Genomic DNA, 13,817 nt, shown 5'->3' on the forward strand with positions numbered 1-13,817 from the left:
CAGCGCCACCCGCGTCCCTCTCAGAAACAGTAGAAGTAGAATATAACCATTATGTAACCTTTCTTCATAGGGGAGTTGCTCAACCCCCTTGGTCATTTGGGCTGGCCTTTTCTGAACCTTCTCAAGCTTGACAATATCCTTTTTGAGGCGAGACGGCCAGAACTGTACATAGTATTCCAAGTGCAGTTGTATGGACTTGGGAGCATATCTCCTCTAAACTGGGTTCAGCGGAAACAGGTGTCTTTCATTTGGCGTTAGGCCACAAGAAACAAACTGGCTAGGTTTCTTGAGGGCTGGATAGCAGCCAATGTAACACCATAAAAAAAAAAAAAAGGATCCGGGGTGATCTGGAAAATTATAGGCCAGTAAAGCTTAACATCTGTTCTGGGAAAAGTAGTGGAAAACGTTGTTAAAATATGGTCATTTGATCACTGTTTCTGTTTTTACCTGCAACTACTCATTATGTTACAGACATCTGAACTACGCAACAAGCAGTTTATACTTGAAACATGGAGATTTAGGTGAATAACACCTAATCACGAGTTTTTGGTGAAAGTAGATGGCATTTAACAAGCAAAACAAATACAGACGCGGTCTGTTTGTATTGGGTTAAATCCTACCTCAAAGGCAGTGGGATTGTGCCATTTCTTTTAATATGGTAGCAAAGCCAAGATGAGGAATCTTCACACTGCTTCTAATCCCCACCTGCAGTGGATTTCAGGGAGTTTACCTATGTCAAAAGTAAGCCAAGCTTCTTCTATTTCCATTTGCCAAGGGCTTGCTGGTTCACATACCTTAACCCAACTACTGGAATAAATACCGTCCAGAAAAATGTTGGAAGAACATTTCCGCTACAGAGTCTGGCTCTCATTGATTCGAAAGCCACCCGTTATTGTTCCTAGGCTCTTGACTAACTAGAAATAAAATTAGTGAGTGTTCAAAACATATGGCAGAATCTATAGAATCACTTCTAAATGGAGTTTGATTAATGCGAGTCATTCCTGGGGGCTTTACTTCACGCTGCCACGACTTAGTATGTGTTTCCATAGAAAGAGGTTGTTCCAACAAACAGAACGATTTGGCACTGCAAAATCTTCCTGAAGATTTCCCTCAAGCGTGGTTCCGATACACAGCCTTATTCTTCATCAGAATGCCTCACGCAGGCTATGATGTACAGAGAGTGTGACTGCAGAAGAAGACAAGGGTGCTTGATATAATCAGATCAGTTGTCACTCATTCACAAGGCCACTGTTTCTAGCAAACTAACCTAATGTCAAACGCCTTCCCAGCACACGCTTTTCGGCATATATGTACACGGTATGCAGTGACTCAGCAGGCTGTTGCTGTGGTGGTAAGACTGCAGAGGTATTGCAGTCTTGCTACTGTTATTGGTTGTCATGGCCACAAATTCATATACAGAATGAAGAAAACAGAACCAGACAATTAGAAAAATCCTGATATTATATCTGTATCCTTTCCTTTTTGAAAACATGACTCATCTGCCGCATCCAGATTTAGAAAATATATCAGCAGAGAGCTTCAGAAATAAAAGAGCCTCTCTGATTCTCATTCTTAAGGAATGCTGCAATAATATATTGTAAAACTGCAATGGAAAAAGCAACCTGATCCTCAAAATTATTTCATTGGCAATCCCAACTCACTTATTCCAGTGGGAGAAATAGGATGGGTTTCAGGCTTTGGCTGTTACTCTCCTGTTATTACACCTAGGGAATCGGTGGGAGATTGCTGTTAAAACAGTATAAGCTTGGAACACTTCACATCTTACAATGTTTTTCCAGTATAATACACGAAAAGAAAATTCATATCCGCTTTGCAGAACAAATGATCAAAAGTGTGTGAAGTCTTTAGACATCTGGTGTTTAAGATGCATTAAGGAAGAGGCCATCAACCTTTTTGGGGGCTTGGGCATATTCGCAAACCAAGAGGAACTGTTTTGAGCGCTGCTTGCACTCCACAACCAAGTATGCACTGCAACCTATTCTATTAGCTACAATAGAATGCTTCTTTGAAGCCTAATTTCTGTGGGGAGTAAAGGACCTTTGGATGTGTATGTGTCCACCAGACCATGTTCTTTACTTCCATTAAGGCACAGTAATCCCACAACTTACATGGGGGTTACATTCTGGGGATCACACCTAAAGAAAAAATTGTGTGTAGTCAAAATCCATTGGGTTCAATGTTGGGCGGATTGCCAAAGTCATTTTTCCTGGAACCCTGCCCACTTCCCACCCCATTTTAATTTATTCAATTATATTTTTTTTTGGGACGCGGATGGCGCTGTGGGTAAAAGCCTCAGTGCCTAGGGCTTGCCGATCGAAAGGTCGGCGGTTCGAATCCCCGCGGCGGGGTGCGCTCCCGTTGTTCGGTCCCAGCGCCTGCCAACCTAGCAGTTCGAAAGCACCCCCGGGTGCAAGTAGATAAATAGGGACCGCTTACTAGCGGGAAGGTAAACGGCGTTTCCGTGTGCGGCTCTGGCTCGCCAGAGCAGCAATGTCACGCTGGCCACGTGACCCGGAAGTGTCTCCAGACAGCGCTGGCCCCCGGCCTCTTAAGTGAGATGGGCGCACAACCCTAGAGTCTGTCAAGACTGGCCCGTACGGGCAGGGGTACCTTTACCTTTACCTTTATTTTTTTTGCTGCGCATGGAAAGCTGAATATGCACATTTAAATGTGCATGAGTTGCGGGTTTACTGTATATAAAAATATTTCTGTTTAAAGTTAATATAAATGTTTATTAGATGAAATCAGCTGGCTTACTGATGGAATTCTTCCTAATTTTGTGCAAATATGCCTAGTTTGCTTTAAGGAGGATATCTCCTTATAGCATCATGTTAGCCATCATGTTTGTATCTGTCAGGGATAGTTTATTTTTCATTTATTTAAGAACAGAAAATTAATTAATTGCACTTAATCAGGAATACAGCCACCACAGAAAACTTCTCCATGTGTAGTGTGTGGGTTACATCAGCTCTTGCCTTAGAATCATGCCTGTAGTCTTTTGTTACACCACAAGGGGTCACACAATATTTATAAATCTGCCCTGGAAAACTGCTCTGCTGAAGCTGAACAGTAAAAGTAGACGTTGTGTAAAAAACGAAACAAAAACTGTAGAGAGCAAACTGTAAAACAGTATGATAAACGTAATAATATTTTTTTTTTGGTGTGTGTGTGCCATAGCGTTAGCAGCTTCCGAAGTCAGCTACCAACCGTACCCAAACATCCTTTTCATGGTACATTTTATGCTGAAGGCTGGAGAAGTCATCTGTGAAACATCTGTACTTTCTCAAACATCATTGGCCTCTGATGCAAGTTTGCAAGAAAAGCCGGCTAAGTCTTTTTCTGACACAGTAGGTAACACACAACTGAATTTTATATATAATACACCAAATAGTGTCCTGTTATTAAATAAGCATGGTTGGTGATTCAGGCATAACGACTAAAGTTGAATTGAAGTAGATAGATTGACATGTGCTGTTGATAGTGGGTGTGGCAGCATTGCTTTAATGAATCACTTTCAGGGGAGGGAATATTAATTAGAACTGTAGCAACTTTTTCCTTTCAAGCAACCCTGTACCTTTCAACATTCTCAAACTTTGTAAAGTGAGTTGAATCCGACATTTTCCTTTCTCCAGCAGAAAAAAACATAGCTCACTGAGATAGCATATGCTTTGCATGCAAAATATCCCAGGTCCAGTCCCTGGTATCTGCAGGTGGCGCTAGGGAATGCTCTTGTCTGAAACCTTGCAGTGCTGCGGTCAGTCATTATAAACCAGGCGTAGCCAAAGTGATACACCCCAGATGTTGATTCCAACTCCTATCAGCTCCAGCCAGCACGATCGGGAGTCAGGAATAGTGAATGTTTGTAGTCCAGTAACATTTTGAACACGGGTGGCGCTGTGGGTTAAACCACAGAGCCTAGGACTTGCCAATCAGAAGGTTGGCAGTTCGAATCCCCGCGACGAGGTGAGCTCCCGTTGCTTGGTCCCTGCTCCTGCCAACCTAGCAGTTCAAAAGCACGTCAAAGTGCAAGTAGATAAATAGGTACTGCTCTGGTGGGTAAGGTAAACGGCGTTTCCGTGCACTGCTCTGGTTTGCCAGAAGCGGCTTAGTCATGCTGGCCACATGACCTGGAAGCTGTACGCCGGCTCCCTCAGCCAAAAAAGCGAGACAAGCGCTGCAACCCCAGAGTCGGTCACGACTGGACCTACTGGTCAGGGGTCCCTTTACCTTTAACATTTCGAAAGCATTGCTTTGGCTACCTTGATTGAGCGGGACAAATGGTCTGACTCGGTATACGGTAGCTTCTGCTGCTGGAATAAACAAACCTCTGGATCTAGCCTCACGTGGCTTCCCAAATTCCCAAGTATAACTTAATGCTGGGGTGGCCAACTCCCAGGAGACTGCAATCTACTCACAGTTATAAACTGGCAGTGATCTACCCCCTTTTAGGGAGGAGGAAAGCCCCCTTTTTGGGGGTGCAGAGCTTTTTTTAGGGGAGCCGAAGTTGTTTAGCTTCTTTGGGGGGAGCCAGTGATCTCCGTCCAGTGATCTACCTGTTGAACGTGCCTGCCATAATGGATGTTAATGATGATTATTAAAAAGTAGGATATACAGTTTCATCACCGGTACATCTATCATCAATACAGCTGAAAAATCATAGCTGTGGTGGGGTAGGCCACCCTTTTAAACATTGCGAAATGAACCATCCAGTTTGATTGGAAGTTGAGGTACTCAGTGGAAGCAGGCAGTGTCATGTCAAAGTCAAGAGCAGATAAGGACAGGACCTTGGAGAGCTCCTAGGGGGACAGTGCTGGCTGAAGCATTCTTGTCCTGAGGTACCTACATGAAGAGGCCTGGATCGAACTAACCCAGTAGATGAGCAGAAGCAGGGGCTCCCACTAGTGTAGTGAGGCTTCCTTCTCCTTCCCCTGCACCCCCTGTCCTCGCCGCAAACCTGCTCCGGGGTGTTTGGCTCAGGAGAAGCCCCAGATTAGCACATCTCAGTGATGGCTGCCGCCCGAGGGGCTCCTAAAGAACTGTCCTACTCTGAGGTAAGTGGAGAAGAAGAAGATACGGCTTATTCAAGGACAGCTGTTTGTCCTTTCTGTTTTATTGTACAGTCGATGCTTTTTTAAAAAATGTAGAAATGATATAAACCACTTTGTGAGATCGTCCCTCCTTGCTATACTCCTTGTGCACACTCACACACAGACATACTGGGCATTGAACAAGAATACTATATTTCAGGGGTGGCCAACTCTCAAGAGACTGCCATCTACTTTCAGAATTAAAAACTGGCAGCGATCTACCCCCTTTTGGGGGGTTCAGCTCAAAGTTGTAGAGCTTTTTTATGGAGGAGGAAAGCCTCGTTTAGGGGGGGAGTTCCATTTTTGGGGGGGTTAAAGGCAAGGGACAAAGGGGCAAAGTCACTCACAAAAATATCACTATGGATCAAAACAGCAGCACAGAGAAAGCTCCCTCGTCCCTTCCAGAGATCATACAACAATGGAGGGTGGGGTGAGGGGGTGTGGCAGGAGCGACACAAGGAAAGGGAGCCAGAGATCAACTGTGATCTACCGTAACCTCGTGGGGATCTACCAGTAGATCACGATCGACCTGTTGGACATCCCTGCTGTATTTAATAAACACAGGCATTGCAACTAGCTTGTCCATTTCGTCAAGGCCATCCTGCCCTAAATATTTCCTTTTGGTAACTGGAGTGGGGATGGAGCGGAGGATGCTACTCAGAGAGCAAAGAGTGAATGCTAATGGGCCAGCTTGCACTCTTATTGTCCTCTCTTTCTGAGCCCCTTGAGTCTTCTCTTGGCCCCACTGTGCTCGAGTTAATGCAGCTCAAGGGCTGCAGCAACTCTCCTGCATATTCTGAGCATGAGCCAGAAAGAAAAGCTCAAGGGGGTAGGATATGGGCTGGAATTGATTTTGTTTTAAATTACCCAGGGCTCCTCTTAGAGAGCTTTCACTCATCTTGGTTTGCTGGAGGGTGCTATAGAGATGTACTCCTCAATTTAGAAAACCTTGAGGAATAATTTATTGCACGGCTCAATTAAATATATTATAGAGACTAAGCTCCATTAATAGTAATTGAATCACCACCCTGATATTTTTAGCTGTCTCTTCTATAATGTCTCTGAAATCTTTTTTTCTGCTCTGTTACTTTTTATGGAGAGATTCATAGCTATGCCACAGAATGGCAGCTCTTGAAATAAGGAAAATAAAAATAGGCATATAAGGAGAGACTGTAATGTGTGGCTGAAATGTGTAGGTGGATATCATCTATAATTTACTCAGCGTTGCTGTAAGGACATGCAAAAGCTTCAGAAGTAGCTGGGTTTGAGAAGACTTTCCTTTGTGTGCTGAGCATTAGAACTCTGTTAGAATCTCTTGTACAGGATATGTGTCAGCTTTCCAAATTCTAGCACTTTTTAAAAAAGAAATTGGTTTCATAGGACAAGGAGGAAGCCTTTGTATCAATTCAAAGGCCCTGTTTCCCCCTTAATTTCTTTTCTCCAGTGATTCAGACACACCTTGTTGCCTAGTAGACATCATTGTTATGACAAAGGCTCTATCTTCTTCTTGTCTCCCTACTTGAGGCAAAAACTTACTTAGAGTTAATGAGCCAAATTAAGAATTCTGGCATCATTTTCAATCACAGCTTTTCCATATGTTGACTGTGGTCATGATGAAGTGAAGCCAGAGTCTGTTTTTCCCATTCATATTTAGCAATGCTTCTGGAGCAGCATCATAAAGTGTGTGTGTGTGTGTGTGTGTGTGTGTGTGTGTGTGTGTGTGTATATATATATATATATATATATATATATATATGCAGGTTTTGGTGTCCTCGGGTGTCTTCCCGTGTAAAAGTTGGGGTGTCTAGGCGACGTTTCGACGAGGTCTCACTCGTCATCTTCAGGCTGGTGCTTTCGGCTTCTTGTTACTGGAACAGAGCAGGATCTCAGTGTTTGAGTTCCTATAAATACTGTTGAGGAGGTGTGGCCTCTAATGTTCTGGGCAGAGAGGAAGTTCCCAGGCTAGTGTGCCTTTTCTTCTTTTGTTTCTTAATTACTTGAGGGATATCTTGAGTGATTTCTTGAGTTGTATCCTGAGTACCACTTAGGTGGGTCATTAGGTGTGGATTAGTTGCTAAAGCCTTTGTGTCTTGACCTCTTGAACTTTGTGAAGAGTTTTTCTGAGAAGATGGTTGTACTGCATTTTGTTGTGCTCTGGCTTGGCTTCGTGTATAGGGGCGAGCTGTGGTTTTGTGGTCTGTGCCAGCCAGATCTGTGTAGGGATTGCAGGGGGGTGCAGCATCCGGAGGTGCCACCATGGTTTGGCTACTGGATGGTATCTGTAATTCATCTGTGGAGAGGGTCTGGGTTTGGGTCTGGTGTGGTTGATTGGTGATGGCGTTCTGTGTGCCTCTGGCTCTGGTGTCAGTTTTTGTGGGGAGGGCTAATTTCCAGATGTCTGGCAAGCGGGATGTGTCGTCACGCTTGTTCATGTTGTGAGGGTGTTTCTCTATCTCGATGGCTTCCATGATTATTCTCTTGTGGTGATGTTCCATGTTAAAGAGCAATTTGGAATCTGCAAAATTAATTTCGTGTCCTGTTTCTTTCATGTGTTGGAAAAGAGAGGAAGTTTTTTCTTCTTTTTTGACGGCATTCTTGTGTTCTGCGATACGTGCATTTATTCGTCTGTTAGTTTGTCCAATGTACGTGGCTGGGCAGACTTTGCAGGGTATTTCATAGACCCCTTGGTTTTCCAACTGGATTTTATCCTTGGGGTTTCTGAGGATATTGGCTATTTTTTGGTTGGTGCAAAAGGCTGTTTTGATATTGTGTTTATGGAGGATTTTGCTAATTTTATCTGTAGTGCCCTTGATATAAGGAAGGAGGGCCATGCCATTGTTTTCTTCTGTGTCTTGGTTTTTGGGGGGTGTTTCTTTTTGGATTAGCTTCGTAACCCTGTTTTGCTGGTATCCATTGGCAATTAACACATTTGAGAGATTCTGTAACTCAGTTGTCAAGTGGTTTTTGTCAGCCAGGCGTTTGGTTCTGGAGATGAGAGTCTTGGCTACGGAGTTTATTTGTGCAGGGTGGTGGTGTGATTGTGCATGTAAGTAGCGGTTGGTGTGTGTTTTTTTCCGGTAGATAGTGTGTCCTAGGGAGCCATCAGGTTTTTTGTAGATTAGGACGTCAAGGAAGGGAAGTTGGTTGTTGGCTTCTATTTCCATAGTGAATTTTGCAGATTCCAAATTGCTCTTTAACATGGAACATCACCACAAGAGAATAATCATGGAAGCCATCGAGATAGAGAAACACCCTCACAACATGAACAAGCGTGACGACACATCCCGCTTGCCAGACATCTGGAAATTAGCCCTCCCCACAAAAACTGACACCAGAGCCAGAGGCACACAGAACGCCATCACCAATCAACCACACCAGACCCAAACCCAGACCCTCTCCACAGATGAATTACAGATACCATCCAGTAGCCAAACCATGGTGGCACCTCCGGATGCTGCACCCCCCTGCAATCCCTACACAGATCTGGCTGGCACAGACCACAAAACCACAGCTCGCCCCTATACACGAAGCCAAGCCAGAGCACAACAAAATGCAGTACAACCATCTTCTCAGAAAAACTCTTCACAAAGTTCAAGAGGTCAAGACACAAAGGCTTTAGCAACTAATCCACACCTAATGACCCACCTAAGTGGTACTCAGGATACAACTCAAGAAATCACTCAAGATATCCCTCAAGTAATTAAGAAACAAAAGAAGAAAAGGCACACTAGCCTGGGAACTTCCTCTCTGCCCAGAACATTAGAGGCCACACCTCCTCAACAGTATTTATAGGAACTCAAACACTGAGATCCTGCTCTGTTCCAGTAACAAGAAGCCGAAAGCACCAGCCTGAAGATGACGAGTGAGACCTTGTCGAAACGTCGCCTAGACACCCCAACTTTTACACGGGAAGACACCCGAGGACACCAAAACCTGCATTCCTGTACCCGTGAAAATCTACGAAAGCAAATATCTCACCTCTACGGGGAGGAAACCTTCCAGCTGACAAGAACCTACGAGAAACTAGAAATCCGAAGAGCCACCATCTTATGTGATCTCTTGTTCCTACGCAACTGCCGAGACAACAACTTAATTCCCACATGCTTCCAACTTAAATTCCACTCTAAAACCCCAGCTACCGAAAGGATCCTGAAACGAACTGAACTATCCCTAATCAGAAACGAACTACACAGGAAAAGATACCTACTAAACCAAACCAACAAAGATCTGCTCACTCTTCACCTCAAACTCTGTAACAAAATCCACCCTGCACTCTGGGACAAATGCAAACAACTAGCCGTCTGGAGAGCTGAAACGGAGACCTCACGTAAGACAGACACACACACCAACAAACTCCACAAACTAGAGAAACGCCAGAAACCCAGCCACCCTCCACAACAACCCATGAAGCAAACAGTACATAACATATCAGACAGGATCCTCACCTCAACTGAAACCAAAGTACTCTCCAAAGGTTTCAACTTTGCAGTCGCCCCGAGACGCATCCCCACGGAAAACATCATATGCGGAGTCGAAGCTAGCCTAACCAAAATCAACCCAGATGAAGCCAATAAAATCAGACTTGAAGTCACCAACATCCTCTGCTCCAGCAAACCACCCAGAAGCAATTTACACAAAGAAGAACAGAAAGCACTCACCGACCTGAGGAAAGACAACAACATAATCATTCTCCCAGCAGACAAAGGTAATGCCACTGTTGTGATGAACACATCGGACTACCAAGCAAAACTATCAAATCTACTCCAAGACCCTACCTACCAACCTATAAAAACAGACCCCACCACCTATCTGGAAAAAACCACCAAATCCAAAATAAAAGCCTCTCCTATCAGTGAAGAAATCCAGCTAAGAATCATCCCCAGAGAAAAATCATCCAGATGCCCCAAACTCTACGGCCTCCCCAAGATACACAAAGAAGGAACACCACTCAGACCAATAGTCAGCTCCATAGGCTCACCTCTACAAAATCTCGCTAAATTTCTCGCCAAGCAACTTCAGCCCTATGCAGAATCCATCTCTTCACACGTTCCAAACTCCTTCCAGTTCATAGAAACAATAAAGAAGCAAAACCTACATCCCAATGACCTACTTGTGAGCTTCGATGTTGTATCTCTCTTCACACAAGTGCCCATTAATGAAGCCTTGACAGCCATTCAAAACAAATACAATCCCCCCGAATACATCTTGGACCTGACCAAGCACTGCCTAACCAACACGTACTTCATCCACAATGGACAAAGATACAAACAGATAGAAGGAGCACCTATGGGATCACCCCTCTCACCGGTCATCGCAAACCTGTACATGGAACACTTTGAAACCAATGCCTTAGACAAGTCAGAACACAAACCCAAACTTTGGCTCAGATATGTTGACGACACCTTTGTAATTTGGCCACACGGGAAGGAAAAACTGGATAGCTTCCTCACACATCTCAACAGCCTACACCCCAAAATACAATTCACTATGGAAATAGAAGCCAACAACCAACTTCCCTTCCTTGACGTCCTAATCTACAAAAAACCTGATGGCTCCCTAGGACACACTATCTACCGGAAAAAAACACACACCAACCGCTACTTACATGCACAATCACACCACCACCCTGCACAAATAAACTCCGTAGCCAAGACTCTCATCTCCAGAACCAAACGCCTGGCTGACAAAAACCACTTGACAACTGAGTTACAGAATCTCTCAAATGTGTTAATTGCCAATGGATACCAGCAAAACAGGGTTACGAAGCTAATCCAAAAAGAAACACCCCCCAAAAACCAAGACACAGAAGAAAACAATGGCATGGCCCTCCTTCCTTATATCAAGGGCACTACAGATAAAATTAGCAAAATCCTCCATAAACACAATATCAAAACAGCCTTTTGCACCAACCAAAAAATAGCCAATATCCTCAGAAACCCCAAGGATAAAATCCAGTTGGAAAACCAAGGGGTCTATGAAATACCCTGCAAAGTCTGCCCAGCCACGTACATTGGACAAACTAACAGACGAATAAATGCACGTATCGCAGAACACAAGAATGCCGTCAAAAAAGAAGAAAAAACTTCCTCTCTTTTCCAACACATGAAAGAAACAGGACACGAAATTAATTTTGCAGATTCCAAATTGCTCTTTAACATGGAACATCACCACAAGAGAATAATCATGGAAGCCATCGAGATAGAGAAACACCCTCACAACATGAACAAGCGTGACGACACATCCCGCTTGCCAGACATCTGGAAATTAGCCCTCCCCACAAAAACTGACACCAGAGCCAGAGGCACACAGAACGCCATCACCAATCAACCACACCAGACCCAAACCCAGACCCTCTCCACAGATGAATTACAGATACCATCCAGTAGCCAAACCATGGTGGCACCTCCGGATGCTGCACCCCCCTGCAATCCCTACACAGATCTGGCTGGCACAGACCACAAAACCACAGCTCGCCCCTATACACGAAGCCAAGCCAGAGCACAACAAAATGCAGTACAACCATCTTCTCAGAAAAACTCTTCACAAAGTTCAAGAGGTCAAGACACAAAGGCTTTAGCAACTAATCCACACCTAATGACCCACCTAAGTGGTACTCAGGATACAACTCAAGAAATCACTCAAGATATCCCTCAAGTAATTAAGAAACAAAAGAAGAAAAGGCACACTAGCCTGGGAACTTCCTCTCTGCCCAGAACATTAGAGGCCACACCTCCTCAACAGTATTTATAGGAACTCAAACACTGAGATCCTGCTCTGTTCCAGTAACAAGAAGCCGAAAGCACCAGCCTGAAGATGACGAGTGAGACCTCGTCGAAACGTCGCCTAGACACCCCAACTTTTACACGGGAAGACACCCGAGGACACCAAAACCTGCATTCCTGTACCCGTGAAAATCTACGAAAGCATATATATATATATATATACACACCCACACCACACCCACTCCCTTTCCTTGTGTCAGCCAACACATGAAAAATGTAGGGAGCAAGGCTGGACCACATAAGAGGGAAGGTCTACCAGTGTGTGTGTGTGTGTGTGTGTGTGTGTGTGTGTGTGTGATTGCAGGTCTTTTATATTAGTTTCATTTCATTCATTATTTGTGTTGCACTTTTCTGTTGAAATAATAATTGAAGTGGCTTACAGCAAAATCAATACTGTCTGATTGTGCTGCTTGGTTTGAAATGCTTGCAGCTCAGAATTTGTCTTACATTATTTGTAAAAGGAACTGGAGGGAATTGTACCCATAATGTAAGATAAGTGAGTATGTGATGTTGGAACTGTAAGACATACACTTGGCATATCTCGAATCCTCATATATAGCCTAAGTAGTTGCTTGGGGTGGTGCTGTGGGTTTAACCACAGAGCCTAGGACTTGCCGATCAGAAGGTCGGCGGTTCGAATCCCCGCAATGGAGTGAGCTCTCGTTGCTCGGTCCCTGCTCCTGCCAACCTAGCAGTTTGAAAGCATGTCAAAGTGCAAGTAGATAAATAGGTACCGCTCCGGTGGGAAGGTAAATGGCGTTTCCGTGTGCTGCTCTGGTTTGCCAGAAGCGGCTTAGTCATGCTGGCCACATGACCTGGAAGCTGAACGCCGGCTCCCTTGGCCAATAAAGTGAGATGAGCGGATACACCATGCAGCTGTTTAACATGGTACAGTATCTTAGGACAAAGATCTTGCAAGGATCTGTACAACAAAGCCACTTGTCAGCAGTGGCTCTTCTCTTGACTGTGTCCCAAAATGTCTTCCCTTTTTTTGAAAAACACATTGTGAGAGCAAAATGACATGTACTCTGCATGAAAATGTAAAGCCGATAAAGTCAAATATGATGGAAAAAATTGAGATGCAAGTCTATGCAGAAAATTGCCAATTAACTTTGTATTCACAAGGTCTTATTAACGGATTTAACTTATTTTTTTTTTAGTCACCCATGGGTACTGGCGGATCAGTTGAATTAAATCCTGAACAAAAGCAGTTCAAAATTAAGCCATTTCTTTGGCACAGCCTTCTTGTTTGGGTTTGTGTACAAAACAGCTGCTCTAATATAGATGAAGTACTCAAGCATGTCCTATTCTATAAGGAAGAGCTTCATCAGGAAGACTGGTAAGGACAACCTCATAACTTGATATAATCTTTATGGAAATAACCTTTGTGCTTAAATGTTAAATAACCTTTATGTCTAAATGTTAATCACCCCAAAGTTGCCTGTCAATGAGATTTATATTTTTTGTACCAGAAGGAGAAGCAATTCATGTACTTTGTATCGCTTCACATTATCAATAATTGTTCTTACCTTTTTGGCAAGGAGCACATATCAGTTTACTTTTATTAAATTATCCCTGTTACGGATAGGAACTTCATTTCAGCATTTCAAGACAGAGTAATTTTCATATAACTAAACAGCTGCAATGAAGTGTGCCATCCTTTTGGGACAGGTACTTGGCTTAAATTTTGGGTGCTCTTTATATGCAAAGTACAATACATTCTAATTTTGAATGCCTATAATTAATTTTACATTGGAGCTGTCTTCTTGATAGCTTATGCTAATTGAAGTTTCAACAGGTTTCAACTGCGGATTGTACTCATTGCTGTTCTACAGTATACTTAATTTTAAGTAATTTTTGCCAGGAAGAAAGTTCTTGGATAGAGACAACATGCATGCATTTAGATTACAGCTAATGATAGCCGTGC

General features: G+C 43.7%; 1 protein-coding gene across 1 annotated transcript in view; it reads left to right on the forward strand.

Annotated features, from left to right (window-relative positions):
• Positions 1–13,817, forward strand: part of TMEM232 (transmembrane protein 232) — a 153,345-nt gene that overhangs the window by 37,605 nt on the left and 101,923 nt on the right. The window contains exons 7-8 of the mRNA XM_028748943.2: positions 3,199–3,368; positions 13,051–13,229. Of these exons, the coding sequence (XP_028604776.2) occupies positions 3,199–3,368; positions 13,051–13,229 (349 nt within the window). The remainder of the gene's footprint in view (positions 1–3,198; positions 3,369–13,050; positions 13,230–13,817) is intronic.

This window comes from Podarcis muralis, chromosome 11 (genome assembly GCF_964188315.1).
Source record: "Podarcis muralis chromosome 11, rPodMur119.hap1.1, whole genome shotgun sequence".
In the NCBI taxonomy this organism is placed as follows: Eukaryota; Metazoa; Chordata; class Lepidosauria; order Squamata; family Lacertidae; genus Podarcis; species Podarcis muralis.